This window comes from Hemicordylus capensis, chromosome 2, assembly GCF_027244095.1.
Source record: "Hemicordylus capensis ecotype Gifberg chromosome 2, rHemCap1.1.pri, whole genome shotgun sequence".
NCBI lineage: Eukaryota > Metazoa > Chordata > Lepidosauria > Squamata > Cordylidae > Hemicordylus > Hemicordylus capensis.
The window spans coordinates 186,582,216-186,606,332 of record NC_069658.1 but is presented as its reverse complement, the minus strand read 5'-3'; the positions used below and the strand labels follow the sequence as shown (position 1 = coordinate 186,606,332).

Sequence of the window (24,117 nt, the reverse complement as noted above, 5' to 3'; positions counted from 1 at the left end):
GGGGTTGGATAGGGCCAGTTGTTCTCCCCTTGTTAAATTTAAAAGAATCACCACTTTAATAAGGCACCTCTTTGCTCAGTTAGCAGGCTTGATTTGCAAAACTCAGCAGATGAAGAGGAATGATGTAATGATCTTCTTAATGTTGTAAGAACATCATAGACCATAAATATTGAATCCGCCTTCATGAAAAATCTCTTAATCCAATAAAAAAGGGATTCCCAACCTGGGGTACTCCAGATGTTGCTGAACTACAACTCCCATCATCCCCAACTACTATTGTGGCAGGGGATGATGGGAGCTGTAGTTCAGCAACATCTGGAGTACACCCAGGGTGGGAATCCCTGCACTAAAAGGTTCAAATAAATTTCACATGCCTCATAGAAGTTTCCACAATACTAAGATCATAAGCAAAACCAATAATAAACTGGTTGTCTGCATATATCTAACTATTTATTTATTATTTATTTATTTGCTTTCTATACCGCCCTTCCAAAAATGGCTCAGGGCAGTTTACACAGAGAAATAACAAACAAATAAGATAGATATGGCAAGTCAGCAGGGATTTGGAAAACCTTCAAGCCTCCTTAAGGTTCTAGATCCTTACTCATCATGGGAGTGGACCTAGAACCCGTATTCCTCTCCCACATCACCAGAGAAGCCCCACCCTATCACACAACCAACTAGAGGGACGAGAAGAGGATTGATTGATTGATCTCAGATCCTGCCAAAACAGATCTGAGTGGTGGCAGCAAAGATACCCTGAAGCAGGGTGACCTCTCAGAGGATCTCAACTTAAGTAAGTGTGCCTTGGACAGCATAGCCTCAAAGAATAATAGCAATGCTGCATTGGTTCTCCCTAATAATATTCCTGTGCCACCTTAAGCGGTCGCCAGACTCCTTCCTGCCTGGATTCCTTATTCCAAAGTGCCAGGCCACCCCTTCCGCTTCAGACTACCCTTAAAGGGACAGCTACCGAATAAGCCCTGCCCAGCAGGCTGCCAACCACACCTCATCAGCAAGCTCCCACGCCCTTGCCCGCCTTGACTTGCAGAGCCCGTGCTTGACAAGGAGCGAGGAGAAGAATCGGGGGAAACAATTGGACGTCTCCCCCGCCAAGGGGTTTCCTGGTGCCATGGACTCGTCCGGCAACTCCAAAGGGTGCATGGATCAGTTTCTCACCTACGTGTGCACCCTCAAGGGAAAGATCCTCACCGTGGAGATAGTAAGAGCAAAGGGGACGGACGGGTAGTGGTGGTGTTAAAGTTATAGGAGGGCTGGGCGGGGGAAGAGATAGTGTGCCCAGGAGCTGGGTGTGTGTGTGGGGAATAAACTTACCAAATATGTAAGAACGGAATCACTTTTCCGCTCTCTCCCAAGGCACTTTTTCTTGGCACCCACACACAAATCCCAACCCCCATCTTGAGAAAATCATTGCTGGAAAAGTGCAGGGATACTGAGTTAGACCAAAGTAAGCAAACCTGTCTACAGGCAGAAAATGGCTTAATCTTACAGAGTTTGGGACGGGGAAAATCTGGTCCCTATATTCCTTCGCTCCTCTTCCACCCCGAAGTAGGTGCTCTCGGAAAACAACGTGATTCCTGGAGAGCCTGTCGGCGGCATCCGCTGCAAGTGAGCATGTGGCGGCGAGAGGGGGCAAGTGGCTCCTTCTTTCCCTCCACCACGCATCGCTCCCTTCCCCAATAGCCCCAGGATCTACTGCTCCCTTCCCAAGCGGGGATGGGACCCAGGCGTCCTGGGCGACCGCGGATTTTGCGGTGCCTCTGGGAACTGCTGGCCGGGGAAACGCCCTATTTGTGTGAAGAAGACATTAAGGGAAAGAGGGCCGGAGGAAGGGGCGAGAAGTCTCGCTCGCGTTGCAGTCACTGGAGGGGTGGTGCGGGGGGGTGTCCCAGCTTTGAGGAAAAAAGGAGGGACTGGATTGCGGGGAAGACTCCTGAGCGCTCCCTCCCACGCGCCTAGCTGGAAAGAAGCCACCCGACGCTGCTAGCGAACCGCACCTTTGCCCGCTTTTTGCTCGCCCTCGTCTTTCCTTCTCTCGGTTGTCTCTTTCGCTTCTCTCCCTCCTCCCCCTGTTTGCAGCCCAGTCCTCCTATGCGTGTCTCCTCGGCATGAAGTTCTGTTCTATTCCAAGGGCCCTCGGAGCAGGGTTCTGGTGGCCGGGCTGGGAGGCCTTTGGGGCAGGACTTGGAGCTTCTTGCTCGCCAGGACAGAGGAGCCGGGTTCGCCGCTCTCCCGGTGGCCCCTGCCCCGGATAACGAAGCAAAGGGGGAAAGGGTGGAGGAGCCGGCGGGGCCCTCCAGGCTCTTGGAACCCATCCACTCAATTACAGCTACACCCCTGTTGCTCTCTCTCTCTCTCTACCGCGCGCGCCAAAGGCGCTATATTAAGAAGAAGAAGCAGGACGGGACAGGGCTAACGGCCCGCACTGGGGGATTCCGATCATGCCGGTTTCAGGAAAAGCAGCAGTGCCTAAGAGTTGAAGGAGCGGGAGAGCGAAGGAGAGGCGCGTGCAGTTCCTGTGCCATTTCCTCCCCGCCGCGGCTGGCTGTCTTCGCACGAGCAAGCTCCGTCTGCCTCGTCCTCGCCCAGGGGCATGCTTTTGGGTGCGGCTACCGCGGCCACGCTGTTTGGCTACTGTTGCTTGTGTGCCGCCGTGTGTGCGAGGCGAGCGTAACGGAGTGAGTCACTCAGGCTGGCGCGGGCGGACCAGTCTCTGTGTGTGTCTCGTCGCAAGCTAGTTGGAAGGCGTCGCTCGGGTTTTTTTGGCGCGGTGCTGTGTCAAACGGTTCACTGAAGGAGACGCAAGATGGAGACAGATGTTGCAACTCTGCGTTGTGCTGTCCTATACCTGTGACGTGGTGTCGCGAATGGGTCGCTTTTTTTGCGTAGTCCTGAGTCTGCTCTCTGACTGGCACGCACGGTTGTAGAGTTGCAAACCTTTTGTTTTCTGGTTTTTAATTTTGAAACTACTGTCTGAGTGACAAGCCCAAATCTGCCAGGTGACACTTTCCCACATCGCTGTTTCTATTATTGCTGTTAAAGGTGTAGGGGGGTTGCAGGGGAGGGAAGAAGAAAACGATCCTCTTGCTTTGTCACTCATTTACACCGGGACGACAAAACCCATTTTCAAAACCAGGGTTGAGCCCTGAGACATGTGAAATAAGGGTGTGTCTAAGCATATGCAGAGTTCAACCTAACATCTGGGTTCCAGGGGAAGGGCGGCCTGGCCGATTTCAGGCAGGCTTGTTAGTTAGTCCCTCTGTTTTGAAATATTACAAAAGCAATTTGTTTGTTTTGGCTTATGGAATACAATATGTGGTATATTAGTATAGTATAAAAGTTTATGGCCCTGCTAACTGGGTAAAGAGGCATCTTTTAAAGTAGTGCCTCCCTTGTAATTAGCAGAGCTCTGTTCAATCCAGCACAGAGACTCTTCATCCGCTGTTTCTCCAGTGCATTTCATGTTAGGTCAGGGAATCATTTTCTCATTCTTTCATTATGTAAAACATTTTGGATAACATTGGGGAGTGGGTGGATTGAAAAGCAATATATTGAATATTCTAAAAAAATATCTAGAGAGCCAGTATAGTAAAGGTATAAAGTCAGGAATAAATGGAGGGAAACTTGTACACTGCCCTTTGAGGAAGGGTGGGATAGAAATGTAGTAATATAGATAAATACTAAGATAGCTATTTGTAACTGTATTTCACAAACAGTACTGAAGGCCCATCTTCTCCCCCATCAATCTGCCTGACCCATATGAAGGAAGTGACTCCTGTGTGTGCTGCCCTCCATCTGGCAGGCAGGTAGGAAAGGGCCTTCTCTGTGGTGGCTGCCGCCTCCTCCTTGTAGAACTTTCTCCCTAAAAAAAGAAAAATCCAGTTGGTGCCCTGCCTTTTTGAAACCTTCTTGTTTGGGGCAGGCTTTTCTCCATCAACCTTTCTCTCTCAGATTGTTCTAAGCTGTTCTGCCAGTCTGGTGCTTTTATGCTGTATTTTTGGTTGTACAAATAGTAGTATGTTGGGTGCTGCTATTTGTGGTTACATTTGCTTTATATTTTTTGTAATTCTTCTTGTAACTGCATAGTGAAAGGCAAATATACATTTTTTAAATAAATTATTTATTGAATTATTGAATTTCTATACCACCTAATATAGAAATATCTAGGTGGTATACAGATTAAAAATATATGAAATATAAAACATTTAAAATTCATAAAAACAGATAAATCACAATAGATAAAAACACATTAAAATTTAAACTTCAGTTAAAAGCCTGGGGAAACAGGTACATCTTCAGGGTCCTCCTAAAAGCAAAGGAGAAGGAGATGTTCTTATTTCAGCAGGGAGTACGTTCCAAACCCTTGGGGCAGCCACAGAGAAGGCCTGGTCCCGAGTTGCCACCAAACAAGCCGTAACTGAACCTCTCTAGATGATCTTAACAAGCGACAGGTTTCACAACAGAGAAGGCGCTCTCTTAAGTACCATGGACCTAAGCCATTAATAGCAGTAGCAATATCACTTACATTTATATACCGCTCTATAGCTGGAAGCTCTCTAAGCAGTTTACAATGATTTAGCATATTGCCCCCAACATTCTGGGTACTCATGTTACCGACCTCGGAAGGATGGAAGGCTGAGTCAACCTTGAGCCCCTTGGTCAGGATCGAACTTGTAACCTTCTGGTTACAGGGCGACAGTTTTACCACTGCGTCACCAGGGGCTCAGTAAGGGCTTTATAGGTAAGAACCAGCACTTTGTGTTTCACCCAGAAACATATCAGCAGCCAGTGCAGTTCTTTTAGAATAAGTGTTATGGTCCCTTCGGGTAACCCAGAGACCAGTCTGGCTGCCGCATTCTGTACCAATTGTAGTTTTTGAACTATGTACAAAGGCAGCCCCACATAGAGTGCATTACAGTAGTCAAGCCTAGAGGTTTCCAGCATACGTACCACTGTTTTAAGGTCATTTGTCTCCAGAAATGGATGTATGTGGTGTATCAGCCGAAGCTGATAGAAAGCACTCCTGGCCACAGCCTCATCCTGAGAAACCAGGGAGAGTTTGGGATCCAGTAGCACTCCCAGACTATGAACCTGATCTCTTAGGGGAAGTGTAACCCCATCCAGAACAGGCAGATAGAAACCATCTCTCAGATCCCGACCCCCTACGAACAGTACCTCCATCTTGTTTGGATTAAACTTCAGCCTGTTATCCCTCATCTGGCCCAGTATCGCCTCCAGGCAGGCATTTAGTGGGGTCGTGCCATTTCCTGATGAAGTTGATATGGAGAAATAGATTTGGGTGTCATCAGCATATTGATAGCATCCCAGACCAAATTTCCTGACTATCTCTCCCAGCGGTTTCATTTAGAAGTTAAAGAGCATTGGAGACAGTATGGAGCCTTGTGGAACCCCCACACTTCAGCTCTTGCTTTTCAGAACAACAGTCTCCAAGTGACACCATCTGGAATCTGCCAGAGAGGTAGGAGCGGAACCACTGAAAGACAGTGACACCCAATCCCGCCTCCTTCAACCAACCCAGCAAGATACCATGGTCAATGGTATCAAAAGCCTCTGAGAGATCCAAAAGGATCAGCAGAATCACACTCCCTCTGTCAGTTGCCAGTTCAAGATCATCCATGGGGCTGACCAAGGCAGTCTCAACCCCATAGCCCACCTGAAAGCCAGTTTGGAAAGGATCTAAATAAACTGTCATCCAAAATTGCCTGCAACTGAGAAGCAACCGTGTCTTTGCCATCCGCACTGCCAGAGCATAGATCCTCAAATAAGCTCTGTGTTGCAATCTGTCAGATTTGTGCTGAGTCTTCCTCCACTTGCGCTCTAGTTGTCTACCTCGCCGCTTCAACTCCCACAGTTCATTCAAATACCACAGGGCTGACTTTAAAGCAGGTCGGAGAGGATCCTTAGGAGCTATTGTGTCTACCGCTCTAGTAAGTTAATTATTCCATATTTGCACCAGAGCATCGACAGAATCACTGGCAGAGCCAGCTTGAAACACTTCCTCTTGGAATCCTCTTGGATCCAATAACATTCTCAGGCGGACCAACCTAATGGGTCCTTCACCCCTGCAGAGGTGGGTTGTAGCTGCAAGTCCTACCTTAACCAGATGGTGATCCGTCCACGACAGTGGGGAGATAACAGGGGTCCCCACCCACGGAACACCACCTTGATCAGAGCAGAAGACCAAGTTGAGCGTGTGACCTGCACCATGTGTCAGTCCAGAGACCACTTGGGATAGGCCCATAGTTGTCATGGCCACTATGAACTCCTGAGCTGCCCCTGACAATCCAGTCCTGAAATGGACATTGAAGTCCCCCACCACCAACAGCCTGGTCCACTCCAGTGCCAACTCCGGAACCATCAGCTCAGTTAGGGACTCTGTTGGACTACAGGGTGATCGGTATACCAACAGAAGTCCCAGTCTATCCTTGGTCCCTAGACTTAGGAACACACATTCAATATAGGCCAACTCCCTGACAGGGATCCTGGTAAGGGAAATAGTATTCTTATAGACCATAGTCACCCCACCTCCTCGCCCACATCCTTTCACTTGCTCCACCACAGAGTAACCCACTGGGAGGAGCTGGGACCAAACTGGGCCACTAGCCTCTCCCGACCAGGTCTCTGTAATGCACACCAGGTCAGCATCTTCATCCAAGATAAAGTCATGGATGATATATGAAACAAGTGGTGAGCACTTTACACTGAGTTTGTTTCACAGTATGACCAAAGGCCTATTCGTACATTATGTTCAGTATTTGTCTGAGCGTAAAGTGTACACAGGTACAGTTATTAACATGTTATGTTGGCTGCCGCATAGTTATCCAGATGTCCCCCCTCAACTGCTCAGAGTTACAGTCCTGCCCTGGTGCTGTTACTTTCCCCACCTCTCCAGCTGCTTGGGCTGCTGATCATGGAAGTGCCTTCCCTCACCATTACAGCAGGTCCCTCTGCAGACAAACCATTGTTGTAACCATGAGTGGCTGGAGAGAGGAAGTGTGTGACAGTGCTGGGGCGGGACTTCCTATCCCCTTTCAGTGCTGTAAATGTGAGCAGTTTGTGGGGTGGGGGGAGAGAAGTGTCTAAATAAGGCTTTGCCATCTGTGCCATATGTTTGAGGGGTGTGTACCCAGGTTCACTCTTAAATGAGCTGGTCTTGTGGTAGCAAGCATGACTTGTCCCCTTAACTAAGCAGGGTCTGCCTTGGTTGCATATGAATGGGAGACTAGAAGTTTGAGCACTGTAAGATATTATTCCCCTCATGGGATGGACCCTCTCTGGGAAGAGCAAAAGGTTTCAAGTTCCCTCCCTGGCTTCTCCAAGATAGGGCTGAGAGAGATTCTTTCCTGCAGCCTTGGAGATGCCGCTGCCAGTTTGTGAAGACAGTACTGAGCTAGATAGACGAATGGTCTGACTCAGTATATGGCAGCTTCCTATGTTCCTATGAATGCAGGTGCAATCATTCACCCAAAAACATGTACACATGTATAGACATCTGTACACTCATACAACATGATATCTGAATAGGGCTCAAGTTTTAGCCCTATTCAGAAATTGTGTTGTAGAAGTGTACATATTCTGTACACATGTACATGTGTTTGTGTGAATTACTGCACTTGCATTCATTTAAAAAGTGAACTTGAATACAGGCCCCTCAAATGCTTGGTACAGATGGGAAACTTACTGCTGAACCTGTGTTCAGCATAATGTGTGAATAACTGTACAGAGATCTGTGCCCGCGTACCTTCGTGATACAAGTGTTGGGCATAATGTGTGAGCAGAGTTTTTATGTGTCTGAACTTAACTATGTACATCCTTGTGGACATGCATGTACGTGTTTTGTCTGTTCTCGTCCCCACCCCTAGAGAGAGGCACTGAGGGGTGGGGCAGAATTCTCCCTTGGCCTTGCAAGAGTCGGGTGGGGCAGTGCATCCCTGCTTCAGAAATGGGTGCAGCTCCTGCTTCATTCTCTTTGCCAGAGCAGTTGGATAGGGTTGTCACTCTCTCTTCCATAAGTCCCTCCTGCCTTAATTAATAATTAACAGGAACCTCTTCTAATCCAGTTCTTCAGCTTTGAAAAGAGAACCTCGGACTCCCAATCCAATATCTCCTCTTCACCAGTTTAGGGATTCATAACCGATGGAGAAAGTGGGTGTTGCTGCAGCTTTTTAAAGCTTCCTCCTTATGAGGGTTCAGAGCAGGTTCAAGTTTCTGCAATAGGACCGAAATAGCCAATAGTTGCTTAAATGCCACCAGACCATAACCTGAACTTTAATCTTAAGAGGCGAGCCTGTTCCTTTAAGGCCAGAGGGTTGGGTTGGGATAGCAGCATGGGAATGCTAGGTGGATTTTATAAGGCTGAGAACTGCAGGCCCTAACAAGACTCATGAGGAAGGTGCAGGAAACAGAAAGGAGCAAGGGGAAGAACTGGCTTGCCTATGCAATGCCACACCCTATCACTGAGGACTCTAGTGCTGTACAGTTGAGGATGCATCATTGTCTCCTTTAAAAGATTGCACAAAATCCACAAGATTTATCCAGCCAACTTCTGCTGCTCTAATGGAAGACACCATCTTTGGGAATGGGGCCATAGCTCAGTAGTCAAATATCATCTTTGGAGAAAATGCCAGGTCCAATCCCTGACATCTCCAGGTAGGTCTGGGAAAGATACCCTGGAGAGCGACTGCCAGTTAGTGTAGACCATACTGAAGCAGATATTGATCCAAGGCAGCTTCCTATCTTATAGGATGACCAAAGCAACAATCCTCTAGTCTAGACCGAAATGTCCCTTCTAGGATATTTCTTATGCACAAAATACAGAAATGAACTTTTTCCCTCTCTAAACTGATCTGGAATAACTAGCATTGTTCCATAGAGTTGCTATTTCAGGTTAGAAAGAATCTGATTTCATCCATATGATGATATAATGAGAGACTGGCAGAGGAAATTCACACTTAAAGTTATACACCCATTTGTAGAGGGTCTCGTCTGGGTGTACCCCTTGTCGTATTAGGTGGGTGGCATGCATTCAAGGATGCCCATGAAGTGGTGTGTCGTGCATTAGGCCTTTATTTGGAACAGAGACAAAATACTTCCTGCTATAAACGTCTGAAGAATAAATTTCTGGTCTTTATCGGCAGCATCACAATATACTGCAGTCCTTCAGGCTCAAACTCCCCATGCATGATTGAATATACCTTTCATTTGACAAGTATGCATCCTTCCAACAGAGAATGTGTCTGCAAACAGTAACTTGCAACATGAGGTAAATGAATCTAGACATGTGGGAGAAGTAGTATTGTAGCATGGGGGATTCCTAGCACATGTCCTAAGAAGTGTGTGTAGGTTGAGAAAAGAACCTGCTGCCATGATGCCCCTCACCCCATTCCGTTAGCCCTCTAAGAAAACTGAGAGTCACAGTTGGATGGAGAAATTCAAACAGGACTAGTCTGGTAAGGACCAGCTCAAAATTGCATTGATCACTACAGTGGGTGAGGTTTCAAGTCTCAAGGTATTCCTCTGTCGACTCTAGACACTGAAAAGAAAAGGACATGACTGAAGGAGGAAGTGCCAGAAGCTCCGCCTGCAATGCATTTACACCTTTAGATTCAGGAAGCTGCTTTGTAAACTGATTGGACTGTGGTTTGTGCCTCACAACATCTTGTGCAAAAGATGTTGGATTGCAGCAAAGCATGATAGGACAAAATGGAAAAGGACACTTGCTCTATGAAAAGATAGATGCTAGCAGTTATTCAGTCATTTAGCAGTAATTGGGACTAATGAATTTCTTAAAAATCAGTGAGCAGAAATAAAGAAAATCTGGATGGTCTTCATATTAGCAAAGCTGGAGATTAATATTAAATGACATGCAAAGAAGAGTCCAAATTGGGTAGTATTTCCTAGTAGCTGGAGGGCATTCCCCACCTAAATAAAGTTCAGATTCTTCTCCTGAAGCGTTCCCAGATGATGATTTTACTTTGATTAACCACAGAGGGGAAAGTGTGCATTTACATATCATCCAGCTTAAAGTCAAAGTCAACTGAATTAGACAAATGTTCAGGCAGCTGTGATGGTTCATTAGTAAAAACTTCAAACAGGACGAATACTGTAAAATGTTGGTTGTAGACCATTTCTCCCCCCAATTTTTTAAAATGTTCTCACAGTGGCATATGTAGAAAAAGGAATAAGATGGCTTTCTGTCCAGAAAGAGCTCATAATCTAAAAAAGACACAAGGAAAGCAACAGCCAGACATTGAGATGGGTCAGATAGGGACAGTTACCAGTTTATTTGTTGACCCGTTAGCCACTGTGCTCTTTTACAGTTAAAAGATTCTACATTTCCTGTTAATACTGGCCTTTTCCTGATGAGTGTGTGTGTGTGTGTATGTATTATATCCCATCAAACTGCTTGCTTCAAACTCCATTCCTTTAAGACCTTTCTTTCTTTCTCTCTCTTTCTTTGCCTAACCTAGGGAGTCTTCCCCCATTGATCTGTCTGTTTGGCAGTACGCTTGTCAATACATCTGTTTGCATGGGAATAATTGTGGTTTGGCTTACTTGCTGCATTGCAGACACTTCTGGTGTATGTGCCCTGCTTTAAGTGCACTGAGGCTTGGATTGTGAGGTTGATATCCATGGGAACTGCTACGTGATGTATTCTGTGTGATATGTCAGTTCTCAGCAACTCATGAGTGTGCAGGAGAGAGAGAGAATCCTCGAGTTGCCACCTAGAGATTTCACCAGTTACTCAGAAATCTAGGTAGGAGTCAATGGCAATTCCCCTCACCTGCTGTAGTTTGCAGTATTCAGATAGATAGACGGAGGGCAAAGGAAATGGGTGATAGATGTTATAGCTTCTCTGTGTCCTGATCTGGCAGCAACTTTTAATGATCAGGCAGAGACGGACCTCAGGGATGCAACCTGACAAGCTGGATACAGCCCCAAATACTAGGGATGTGCACAAATTGATTTTTTAATTTGATTTATGCCCAAAACAAATCACCTCTGATTTGTTTTGTATCCAAATCTACCCTCTCCAAATCACCCCAGATTCGACTTGTATTTGCTTTGATTCAATTCAGACCACTTAGCAATGTCCTAGGAGCACCAAATATGGGTGGTGTGTAGCTCCTCATGGGTGCCACCTACCACCCAAATTTCAAGGCAGTGAGACACTTGGTTGATTTTAATGAACTTTTTTAGTTCTTACTTATTTTGAACATTTCCCCCATAGGAAACAATGGGGATTTGAAGTTGCCATATCCTAACCCTAAAACAGATCCCTAGCTTTCATTTTTTTAAAAAAAAGAAAGCTAAGCTGTAGCCCTTGTAGAAGTGGAGTTATGAAGCAAAATGTGCAATCATTATTTTTCACATGTTTGGATTCTTTGGTGTATAATAACTTTTCCTCATAATGAATCCCTATGAGGATTCATTGCACACCTTCATTTCTTCTGTTCATTTTATTATTATTATTTATTCAATTTTTATACCGCCCTTCCAGAAAGGCTCATAGCAGTTTTGGCTGTCACTGGACAGTGACAACTGTCAGCTGCCATGTGCCAACTATACCCCTGCCACCTGCAAGGCAGTGGGGGTACTCATTTTAATTTTTAGGAATATTGAAATGTTTAGATTCTTTGGTGTCTAATAACTTTTCCTCATAATGAATCCCTATGAGGATTCATTACACACCTTCATTTCTTCTGTTCATTTTGACCCCACTGCTTTGCAGGTGGGGGTGGGGAATTAGTGGCATCTCATGTTCCAACTACCCCGCAACCCACAAACCACTGAGTACTCAGTTTATATTTTAGGAATGTTTGAGTGTTTAGACTCTTTGGTATGTAATGAATCCTCATAGGGATTCATTATGAGGAAAGGTTATTAGACACCAAAGAGCCTAAACACTTGGGGGGGGGAAATCCTAGAACATAAACTGAGTAGTACACCACTGCCTTGTGGGTGGGAGTGGGGTGTAGCTGACACATGGCAGTTGACAGTGGGCACTGTCAAAAAGACAGTCAAAATGAATAGAAGAAATGAAGGTGTGTAATGAATCCTCACAGGGATTTATTGAGGGAAAGTTATTATACACCAAAGAATCCAAACACTTGAAAAATAGTGACCACACATTTTGCTCCAAAACTCCACTTCTACAAGGGCTAGAGCTTAGCTCTTTTGCTTCTTTTAAAAATGAAAGCTGTGAATCTGGGGGAATTAATAAGAGGTATCCGAATCTCGAATTGATTCGAATCAGGCACAATTCGATTTGGACCCAAATCTAGCCAATGGACCACGAGGGTGATTTGTTTTGTCTCCAAATCACCCGAATCAGCTAGATTCAGGTACAAATCAATTTGTACCCGAATCAGTTTGCACATCCCTACCATATACCACATTAATAATCCCTAAAATATGATTCCATGTTAGTAACAGCAAGGAAGTGGTGTTCAGAACACGTGTTGTGTTAGCATTTTTAATGGTCACATTGGTATTGATTTTAAAGTGGTATAACTTGCTCTTGGTCGTCAGAGTTGCCAGCTTTCTTACTCATCCATGCTCCTGTGGAGATCTGGTCTTGTGGTAGCAAGCATGAATTGCCCCCTTTGCTAAGCAAGGTCTACCCTGATTTGCATTTGAATGGGAAACTACATGTGTGAGCACAGTAAGATGTTCCCCTTAGGGGATGAGGTGCTCTGGGAAGAGTATCTTCATGCTTGCCCACAGAAGGTTCCAAGTTCCCTCCCTGACATCTCCAGGATAGGACTGAGAGAGACTCCTGTCTGCAACCTTGGAGAAGCCGCTGCCAGTCTGGGTAGACAATACTGAGCTGGATGGACCAGCTTCCAGTGTCCCTTTTAAGAGCAGTTTGCAGTGCAAATATTCACAGCTGGCAATGCTTATTTGTTAACTATGAAAAACTCCCACTTACTGATTTATGGTCTAACTTTTTTCTAGTCAGTTGGGAGCCCTACCCTTCAAGTCAGGCCAAAATAACTAACAAACTATAATAACGTTAGTAATACCTTGCAGTATCTACTCATTTTAGAGTTACTGTGTTCTGTCTTTAAACGAAAGATACTGCCTAGCAGTTCTGTATTCCATTTATGGAGGAATACGCACATCTCTTGTAGCTGTTATAGATAAGTGCTGCATTATCTCTTCCTCCCCCCCCCCTTTTTGCAGTAGTTGTGATACTTAGCATCTATGTAACTCATCTTTAGTGTTCATGTGAGAGGAACTGAAATGCAATCCACTTTGGTTAAGACTTTGTTGGTATTGGTTGTTAATACAGAACTGTCACTTTAAAAAGGAAAGCCTACTGGAACTCTGGGGAAAGGGAGGGAAACCCCCCCCCCCAGAACTGTCCTCTTATTATTATCTCTCTGTGTGTGTATTTATTTATTTCTCTTAGGTGTACCCGTCACTAATCCCATGTGTGGCAGCTCTCGCGAGAGTTTGCAAGCAAGCTGCCCGCAGGGAAAGAGGACAGTGGCAGTGCCGGGCAGGCAGAGAAGATGGAGGGAGTGGGCAGGTGAAAGTGGCGGGGGAGGGAGAAAATGGTGGTAGCAGACAGGCAAAGAAAATGGCAGGGGCTAGGCGGTTTGGCGGGGAACGATGGCGTGGGCGGGGAGAACTAGAGGTGCAGATACTCTGCGCCCAGCCCAGTTAGTAGTTATTAGTTTACATTTATATCCCACTCTTCTTCCAAGGAGCCCAGAGTAGTGTGAGGATAAACATAACCATGTACAACAACCCTGTGAGGTTGGTTAGGCAGGTTAGTCTGAGAGATTTGTTACTGGCCCAGAATCACCCAGTGAGTTTCACGGCTGTTTGGGGATTTGAACTCGGATCTCCCCAGTCCTAGTCCAACACTCTAATCAGTACAACACACTGGCTCCTAGAGTTGGCCTAGACCAGCAGTTCCCAGCCTGTCGTCTGTGGGGGTACTGCAGGTGGTCCACAGGGTGGAGGGAAATGCAAATGCAATCTCGTGTACCTCTTCTGTATCCAGTGTTACATTATTATTCACAATGGAATTTGCTGTGTTGGAGAGTGAGCATAATAAATGAGAAATAGCTGCGTTTTTAATACCCCTTAATATATAGCCTATGTTAAACACGTTTTAAATGGCTTGCTTATGTGGTCAAAACATTGTCACTGAAAGCATTAAAAAAAAAAAGCTTTTGATGACTTATGTAGAGGTCTGCCTAAATGAAAAAGCTGGGAATTGCTGGGTTATTTATTTATTATTTTTATTTATTTATTTATTCTATTTCTATGCCACCCTTCCAAAAATGGCTCAGGGCGGTTTGCACAGAGAAATGTCTAAGAAATGTCTCTGTCTAAGATGGCTTAGACAGAGAGCAACAGGGTTGCAAAAGTATCTGCTGAGTGGTGAAACAAAGGTTTGCTTCAGAATCTCCTTCCCTTGGTGGTGTAACATTTAAAGTCCCTTGCATGTAGCCCTGTCAATGTCAGGCAGGACTGCATTATTACTCTGACATTGCTGAGGAAGGCTGAAACTCGGAGAGTGAATATAGGAAGTTGCCTTATACTGAGTCGGGCCATTGGTTCATCCTGTGGAGTATTGTCTAACCCTGACTGACAGTGGCTCTCTAGGGTTTCAGAGAGGGGTTTCTCAGCCAAGCCTACCCTGAGATTCCAGGGACTGAACCTGGGTCCTTCTGCAGGCAATGTTTGTGCTCTCTGCCCCTGAGCTATGGCCCTCTTCCTTAAGTGACTTGTCTACATGGCCACCATGCTAGTCCCTAATAGTCCAGGTAATCTTTTAACTGGTGACTTCCTGACTCTCATTCTTGGCAGTCCTTCATCTAAGCCAGGCCTGCTCAACTTCGGCCGTCCTGCAGATGTTGGCCTACAATTCCCATAATCTCTGGCTATTGGCTGCTGTGGCTAAGAATTATGGGAGTTGTAGTCCAAAAACAGCTGGGGGCCCTAAGTTGAGCAGGCCTGATCTAAGCAGTCATTGTGTTTCGGGTGAAATGCAAGTTTTGTCTGTGGTGGTGTATCCACAACAGCCTGGTCCTACATGTAACTCTGTAACTACATGTTGCTGTTATCAAGTGGCAAACATGTATGCATGAACCTGCCTTTAGCCCCATAACAGCCCCTGCATCTTATTGGATTCTGCCACCTGCTTTGAGATCTTTCTGTGCTGGCGCTTTTTACTCCTTTCAGCCTTCCTGTTGCTAGCTGTATGCCCTGCTCTCTGTACCATGCACACTGTACCTTTCCTTTGGCCTGCTAAAGGAGGCCTGTTCCTTTAAATCTTCTCAGTCCTGGCTGAGCCCTAGTGCATTTGGCAGTAGGCTTCTAGTTTATTTAGTGGTTGTCTTGGTGATAGCCCCACCCCCAGGCGCTTCTGCATCTTCTCTGTCCAGTGTGCTGGGGAACAGATTGGGCCTTTGTCTCCATGACCCACACCTGGTATGTTAAGCTGCCAGATGCAGCTACTAGCTGCTTCAGCTGGAATATTCCCACAGCTGCCCATTCACTTGCTGGGAGATCGTTTGGGCGAGGCCCAGTTCAGGGCTTGCCTCCACTTTGTCCCAGTTACTTTACCGGGATGGGGACTGGGAAGCAATTATAAGTGATTGTGCTTTGCAAGCAGAAAATCCCAGGTTTGACCCCTGGCATCTCCAGTTAAAAGGATATAAGGACTGGGAAAGATCCCAACTTGGGACTCTGCAGAGCAAACCATGCATACAGAACTAGATGGGTCAGTGCCTGACTTGATTTTAATACATGCTTAATTTTCTCTCCAAAATCTGCATGTAAATAGAATCTTAGTCTTTAGAGCAGGGGTTCTCAAACTTGAGCCCCCAGATGTTGAACTGCAACTCCCATCATCCCCACCACAATGGCCTTAGAATAGTAACTGTCGCTTACTTGACATTAAGAGCCAGTGTGGTGTAGTGGCTAGAGTGCTGGATTAGGACCGGGGAGACCCGAGTTCAAATCCCTACTCAGCCACGATACTTGCTGGGTGACTCTGGGCCAGTCACTTCTCTCTCAGCGTGACCTACTTCACAGGGTTGTTGTGAGGAGAAACTTAAGTATGTTGTACACTGCTCTGGGCTCCTTGGAGGAAGAGTGGGATATAAAATGTTAATAATAATAATAAATTTAAAATGTGTTCTAGAGATGTGCAAGTTGGTTCACACCGAATGGGGCTGATTAGCGGATTTGACCACGAATCGAATTGCCCCTTAAATGAAGGGATTGATTTAAGGTTAAATTGAATCAGCCCCAGTTTGATGCAAATTGATTCATGTGATTTGTGCAGCCATTTTGGCAGGCTTTCCCCCCTTGCTGATTGATTTTCTGGCACTGGCTTCCAACTGGCTTGAAATTTCCTTGCTTCTTGTTTGGCTTGTTATTAAAATCAAGTGTTGGCATGAGCAACTGTGCCCCCATTGGAACGGGGGAGGAAGGAAAGAGTGGGGGGACACTTTTGGGGAGAATTTCAAAATCTATTCAAATACACTGACCGGGAGGCAGAGAGAGAGCCCTTATGCAAGAAGAGGACAGGAGGGAGGGAGGTTTGATTTTGTGTTTTTCTTTTCTCAGTGCTGAGTATATTATTGCTGCTATAATTGTTTTGCTGGATCTCAGATTGAAAAAGGGGGGAACAAAAAAGGAGGGAATTTTAAAATGTATTCAATGGCTGGCTCATCTGATGAATCAATTTGAATTTTTGTGATTCGATTCAAGGTCAAATCAAATTTTAAAAATCGATCCGGGCACACCACTGTGTTCACAGTGAGCACAAGAGCACTCCAAAGGGTTAGATTCATGCTGTCAAGACACACTATAAAACAGGGTTGCCCCACCTCAGACTGCCCTTGCAGTGTCCCTGTTTACATATTGGTACATAAGGTGACTGTGACTGCTAGATTACCAGGCTGGTAATATCTAGTGGCATTTTGTGGGGTGTATATGATGTACCCCCTCTTCCTCACCATATATAGTTACAAATAAGTATGCATAGAACTGCGCTGTAAATTGTTTAAAGTACAAGCAAACTGTATTATGTGTATATGCACTGAGAAGCACTCTACTTTAGAGCTCAGAATCACCAGAATGGTTAGTTTATCCTACTCCACACATCTTATTCCTTGCATTAATTTATTCCAGACCCCTATCCTCATGCTGAATTTGGGTCAGAGAAGCAAGACTGGGCATGGCCCAATGTGGGGCAAACCCACTGTGAACAATCTAATGGATACTTTGAGAGGGCATCTGTCCCAACTTTATTTATTGGATGCCCCTGTAGCGACCAGCCTCTCCTCCCTCTAAAGAGTTAACGGGAAGTGAACCCTGTCTTGACTGACAGGCTGGTGAATTCCAGGGCTCAGCCAATCAGCACACCAGGTGGGTGGGACCTAGAGAGCGGTTGCCAGGATGGAAGAAGGGAGTTCTTTGTTAGAAGAAGATAGAATGGAAGTGCTCAGAGAGACATGCGGCCATGGAAGTTGGCTGCAGGAGAATAACTCTGCAGATCCTTGAAAGACAGGAATGTAGGAAGCTTGAATTCTCATTAGGCATTTGGTGAGTTCAAGGCAAGGAGCCAGGGTGGGAAGTTTAGTCTAGGGGAAAGTTTGACTAAACTAGACTTTGTGTTAGGGACATTATATATTTTTGGTGTGTGTGTGTGTGTGTGTGTGTGTGTGTGTGTGTGTGCTTTTTCATATTCCTGATACTGTTCTATTATTGTTTACCTGTAACATAATTAAAATAAGAATCACTAGCCTACACCCATCCTACCTAGGGCATTGCAAAAGACTCTATAAACATTTAAGCATATATTAAGGCAACCTATTTTTGTAACCCTACAAAGTATTCTTAACTGTACCTAAAAGCTGAGAGAGCCTCAGATGGAAGCAGTCGGTAGAAATTGAATAAAACTGTTGTTTTTTAGTCTTTTCTTTTTACAAGCCTCTCCGAGTTGGTTTTTACCTCAGGAAAAGTGGGGGCTAAAGGGGGATTTCTCTGATGCAAACATGTCCTCAAACGTTCAGCAGCTATCTGTTTTCTCACCATATGCAGGATTGCTCGTGGAAGATTTTTGTACTCATCTGATAGCAAAATAGTTTTCCCTGGGATTCCACCCCAAGTCCAGGGAGGTTCAAGCTCTGTCGATAAGTAGTGGTAGTGGTGGTGGTGGTGGCAGCATTTTGAACCTACCAATAATACAGAATAGTTTTAGGAGAAGCCTAGCCAGGCAGCTCAGCAGGGATGATTCAGCCTTTCTTTCCCTCACTTAAGCTTGCTCTGAGACAAAGGCTTTAATCTTCTACAACTTCCGACCTTGGCTTTAGTGATAGACGATTGGCAAGCGGGAGTACTCACAGCTCCACAATTAGGACAGGAGGCTTCTGCCCAAATTCTGATTGTTTGAACAATACATACAATTCCCCACACTTTTTAACCTCACAACAACCCTGTGAGGTAGGTTAGGCTGAGAGATACTGATCCAAGGTGACCCAGTGAGTTGCATGGCAGGGCCGGGATTTGAACACAGATCTCCCTAGTTCTAGTCTATCATTTGTACACCATTCTAATTCTCAGCCCCCCTAGGATTGATTTTGCCACGCCAGAATGCAGATAAGAATCATGGCTGTATCTTCCCTTCTTTCAGAAGTGTCTAGCCTGTGAAAAGCTAGCATGCCAAAGAGAACTTACAAGTAAGTTCTCTTTGGCATGCTAGCTTTTCACAGGCTTGACACTTCTGAAAGAAGGGAAGATACAGCCATGATTCTTATCTGCATTCTGTCTTAGCTGTCATCTTGACATATGCAGGGCGTGCGTTTTTGTTTTTTTTTAAAGTATGAGGGAGCATTCAGACTTGTGAAACACATGCTTCCATCTTCCCCTTGCATTGTGGAGTGATACAGCCCCAAGGAAAGCTACTGTCGTTTGTGCATTTCCTAAACATGTAGGTGCAGTCTTTGTTGCTTCTAAGATATCTCCCAACACAACCACAGTCCCCACTCCCAACTGTCTTTATTCTTTAGGGTGCAGATCAAAGATTTAAGAGAGCCCTTAAAACTTATTTTTTGTGGGATCTGGCCTTCCAGAGTTTTAAAATTGTTTTGTTTTAACTGTTTTTAAAAACTGTGTTTGAATTGTTTAGATTTTGTGGCTTTAAGTTTGATTTTTAAATGATTAAATTTTGTTTTGGTTTTGTAAACCACCCTGAGCAGTTGGATGGGGCAGTATAGAAATGTAATAAATAAGTAGTGGGCACTGTGATCTACAAGCAATGCACTAAGAGTAGGGGTAGGGGGCAAACTGCATGCATAAATATTCCTTCCAGAGCAGCAGTAAGTGTGCTGTACTGTATTCCAGAGCAGACTATGGAATTTCTTGGAAATAAAAGCAATATTTCATCAAATATACTAGGTATTGTACAAAAATAAAACGGAAGACCTCTCCTATACACAGTTGTACATCATAAGTCAGCTGGGCTCAGGGAGCAGGAAGGGACCATCTCCTCAGATGGAGAGAAAACCATTTTCTAACTCCAGCCTTCAGCATGTTCAGGGGGATGGGTGGGGTTATTTGTTTTAATGTTTGTGGTGTATGTCTGCTCTTTCTGGGTTTATGGGTCTCTCTTTCTCAGTCTCACATTTTGATGCTGATTTTCTTCCTTCCTCCCAGGTTCTGTGCATCATCATCTTGATCTGCTATGGGGCCTCATGGACGCCCGGCTACGTAACTTTGGCCGTCACTGAGTTGGTTTTGTGCATCGTCTTCTTCATCATCTACATGTGTGACTTCCACACCCAGCTGAATTTTATCCACTGGGGATGGAGTGTAAGGCTTACGTTCTGTACCAAGCATGGGTGGTGCGGGCAAAGAGGGAGGAGGGTTTTCTGTAGTGTGTGCCCCCCCCCAAAAAACCCCACTGCATTGAGGTAGCTCAAATTCTGCATTCTTGTCCAAATTCATCACTTTTGTACCATTCTGATCTCTTCTCCCACACGCACACCCTATTTTGCCTAGTTTCATCACAGGGGTGAGTGCGTGCTTAGAGCCTTGGGAGCTCTCCGCACAAAATAGTAGCTTGGGCAGCTGGGAGCTAATGGCAGCTTGTACAAAAACTGACATCTACCAAAATAAGGGTTTTTAACATCAAACCCCCAAATACTGGGAGAATTTTGCTGCTGGATAGGAGAGGAGAGGAGCAAGTGAGTCGTATTTATGAGGAAAGGAAATGGAGGGAAAGTAGAAGCAACCCAGAGTATCTATAGTGCAAGATTAAAAATGATAGGTTGCTGGTCAGTGACCGAAAATAAATTGCTATACTAAAATGGTCGGCCATGCCCCTATTCAGCCAGTCAGGTCTGCAGTATTGGAAGGAACTGGCAAAAAGGACAAACCAGGCCAAATGCCTAGAGAGCTTCTTCAGATAAATCCTAGAGCTCCCAGTAGCTCCTGAGTGGCTTTAGGGCCCACCCTTGACTTCTTAGAAGCCCACCTCCTTCACCACTAGAAAGCGTATGCAGTGGGGAAATGACTTGCCTAGCGAGCAAGAGGCTGCCGGTTTGAATCCCCGCTGGTATGTTTCCCAGACTATGGGAAACACCTATATTGCGTAGCAGCGATATAGGTAGATGCTGAAAGGCATCATCATCTCATACTGCACGTGGGAGATGGCAATGGTAAACCCCTCCTGCATCCTACCAAAGAAAACCACAGGGCTCTGTGGTTGCCAGGAGTCGACACTGAGTCGACAGCGCAACTTTACCTTTATTGCAATACTAATGCCTGGTCTTGCCTGGCGGTAAGCATGCACCATGTGGCTATTGTCATATTTAGAAGATTCTGACCTTTTTCGCTGGCCCATATATGCGTAGTGTCTGCATGCCAAAACAGCTTCCGCATGGGTCATAGGTTACTAGCATGTACCTTGCAAGCTGGCACAGGATAAGAACTTCAAATGTTGCTCCAGCCATGTGGAACATTGTTACAAGGAGGGGCATTTCTAGTGATGTTGCATTTAGGTAGTGCCATATTCACAACTGGTCCCTACATTACTTTGGATGCGGGTACTTCTCATGGAAGGCCCCTTGCCTCCTCTGTTTGTGCTTCTGTGGGGCACAGTAAAAATCTCGGTGAGAGCAGAGGAAACTTCAGGCAACTCTTAAGCCCTAATGTCTGCTTTGATAAAGTACACAGACCTCAGGGAATTGCAATGTAGACGTGGGCTAAGGCTGTGACTAAAGTTAGTCAAAGCATTAAAGTGATTAATCTATTGCTTACAAATTAATAATCAGTGAGGCTAAGAGTTAGGGGTGTGTTGTGTGTTTCATAGGGAATGAAAAAGAAAACTATTCAATATAGTCTTTTTTATAATTAATTTTAATTTTAAAAATCTAATTTTATTCAGTATTAAAGTAATTACAACAAAGTTGGGGACATGAGAAAAAACAAACAGAAGGGATGAAGGGGTTAACACAGTTTTTGATTTGAAAACACAGAAGAAATTATGCAAAAAAAAACCCACCCCTCTAAATAGTCCTCCTAAATCCTGATATGAGTGTCCTCTTTCAGCATACGATGGTAAGTTCAAAAGTGCTTGGTGACAAGTAGTGCACAGGAGAGCCATGATCTGCTACCCCAGGAGAGGTTCCAGACATGATAGGACCAAGAAGGATTGTTCTGTCTCAATATTTAAAATTGGAATTCAAAACTAGATTGATGCAGCCAATCACATCTTGCCTAATTCAAATTAAATCAGTGCAAAAGCAGATTAACTGTGAAAAAGTTTCAACTAGTTGACAGTTGTAGTAGTAGTAGTTTTGCACAGCAGTAACACTCTTCCTTCCTCTGACTTCCTTTAGGATTTCTTAAGGGCTGCGATTGCATTCCTGGCTTTCCTCATCACCTCCATTATCGTCCTCATAGGCCACCACGATGGAGCTGGGATCGCTGCTGGGGTAAATGCCAACAGTCCTGGAGGGGGAAAGGGAAGTTGGAATGCTGATTTGGCAGTGAGCTTGAGTTTCTGGGGAAATCCCCAGTCAGCAGGGCAAGGTATGCTTCGCATTTGGATTATGCTGGCTGAAGGACTCTATAGGAGTCTGCTCTGGTTCCAATGTGAGAGGCCTTGTTTAGAAAGGAACCAGGTGACCTACAACAGAGCACTCTACAGATAGAGTTGAGATGCCATTTCACACTCCTTGGATGGATGCAAGACAAAAGCCACAACTTGGGGTTTCCATGTGGAGGTAAGGAAGTGCAAACTAAACTTGCATTCACATTTAACAGGTGTTTGGGTTGCTGACCGGAGTCTTCTTTGGTTACGATGCCTACACCAGCATACCACTTCTCAAGAAAGCAAATCCATCTCCTCACACTGGTAAGTCCCTCCTGCTGAAGGAGATAGGGCACATAATCTTTTTTGCGTTTCTCTTTGGTGGCTTTTCCTTGCTGTGCCAACCTTCATGGACACCGAATCTTTGTCCAGACACTGGATTTTTGTTTCTTTGTTGAGGGACTGGTTTTATTTTTAACCTGTTCTCTGGATATATAAAAACTAGCTGTTCCTTTTCACCTGCAAGTCCCGTCCCTCCTTTCTCAAGCTTTAGGTTAAACTGCTGTGACACCAATAATGTTCTAACAGTTCAGAGTATTGATCGCCAATGGAAAGTTGGCAACGGTATAGCTCCTGTGAGTAGAACTTAAGGTCAACTCATTCAGGACCTAGAGTCAGGAAAAGCCATCTGCTGCTGGAAGACAAATGCGACAAAGGCCTGGGTTTTGTGCAGGCACAGAAATGGGGCTGTGAGGAGTGGGGACGCAAAGTAAGAGCTGAAAAAATAGGTGGTGGAAGAGTCGAGATGAGGAAAAGAGGGAGCTACTAGAGAGGGGATGTGTAGTGGAAAACCTGCAACAGCCGTGAGCAGAAGAAGCTGAATGTTATTGACAGGAAGGGAGTTGACAACAAGCTAGAGAGGAGCAAACTCAGAAGCACTGATGGACAGAGGGAAAGGATAGATTCAACACACTAATGGAAGCTAACCTGTCCAATCTTTTGACTTGCAGGTCCTGCAGTAATTCCAGTAGTTCCTTAATGTGTTCTCCATCCTCTGGGAGGAATAGGCTGCAAGAATAACCTCACTCACATCTGCTTGTTATGTCTGCTCCTTACAGTGCCTACTGAAGGGATCTGAGGATGTTTCTCTTCCCCGTCATGATGAAGCACCACACTGGATCCGTCTCTTAGAACCTCCTGCTGGGTCTCCCAGCGAGAGGCTTCGCCAGTCGATATTCAGCAGCATCACCATCTCTCTCCCCTGAATGCCTGCAAACAGAAAGCTTAATCCCTCTGCCTTACTCCTATCTCACGGGACACCCTCTCCATTTTGGCCTCTGGCCTAACAGGGAAGAAGGAAGGCAGTTCTTTAGAACCCTAGGGAATGAATGGCTGCCGTAATAAATTGTCTGGTTTATTATGGCAATTCTTGTTGGTTATGGGGTTTTTTGTTTTGCCAAAGCCCAGTTTAGAGAATAAACCAGTTTAAACTTTGAGATGGGGGTAGGGGATAGGACCTCCAGGAGTGGGCAATCAAATCCAGAAAGTTGGGTTAGTGAGTAGAGCAAAGAGGACACCTGGATTCCGTTTTCGCCTCCTGGCCGATTAAGCACCTTCCCTCTTATGCCCCTGATTTTCCCTTCATTTGAAAGAGGGAGAGTTGTCTTATTTAGGATTGGTGGGTGGGGAGATGCTAGATGCTGGGTGCTTCCATTCAGTTTGTATGTACTCCTAGCTCACACTGCAGTCTACAGATAAGAAATAACTGTTTTAACAAATGTAATAATTTTTTATATGCGCATATATATATATATATATATGAGTGAAGTTTAAAAAAAAAAAGATTTGGAACCAGGTCTGTTTGCTTCTAAATGTTGCCAAGTGTGAGTTTTTTTTTAAGCATTCTTCATCACCAACTCTGACAGAAAGGTGGCATGCCACTTAAAAAACAAAGCAGGAGGGAGTTTAGGCCCTGCCCTAGTGGGACTTCATAGCTCCTTTCCACACGT

General features: G+C 45.2%; 1 protein-coding gene across 2 annotated transcripts; it reads left to right on the top strand.

The window, feature by feature from the left end:
- The first annotated feature begins 960 nt into the window (after positions 1-960).
- Positions 961-23,980, top strand: PLP2 (proteolipid protein 2). Of its 2 annotated transcripts, none has more exons than XM_053302897.1 (5): positions 961-1,222; positions 19,729-19,884; positions 21,915-22,010; positions 22,342-22,432; positions 23,119-23,249. In XM_053302897.1, exons 1-5 carry the CDS (start codon positions 1,133-1,135, stop codon positions 23,145-23,147), a joined length of 462 nt encoding a protein of 153 aa, XP_053158872.1. In that variant the 5' UTR covers positions 961-1,132; the 3' UTR covers positions 23,148-23,249. The 2 variants fall into 2 exon arrangements, with proteins under 2 accessions (XP_053158872.1, XP_053158873.1); XM_053302898.1 differs by having other exon boundaries at positions 967-1,222; positions 23,227-23,980.
- Positions 23,981-24,117: the final 137 nt, after the last annotated feature.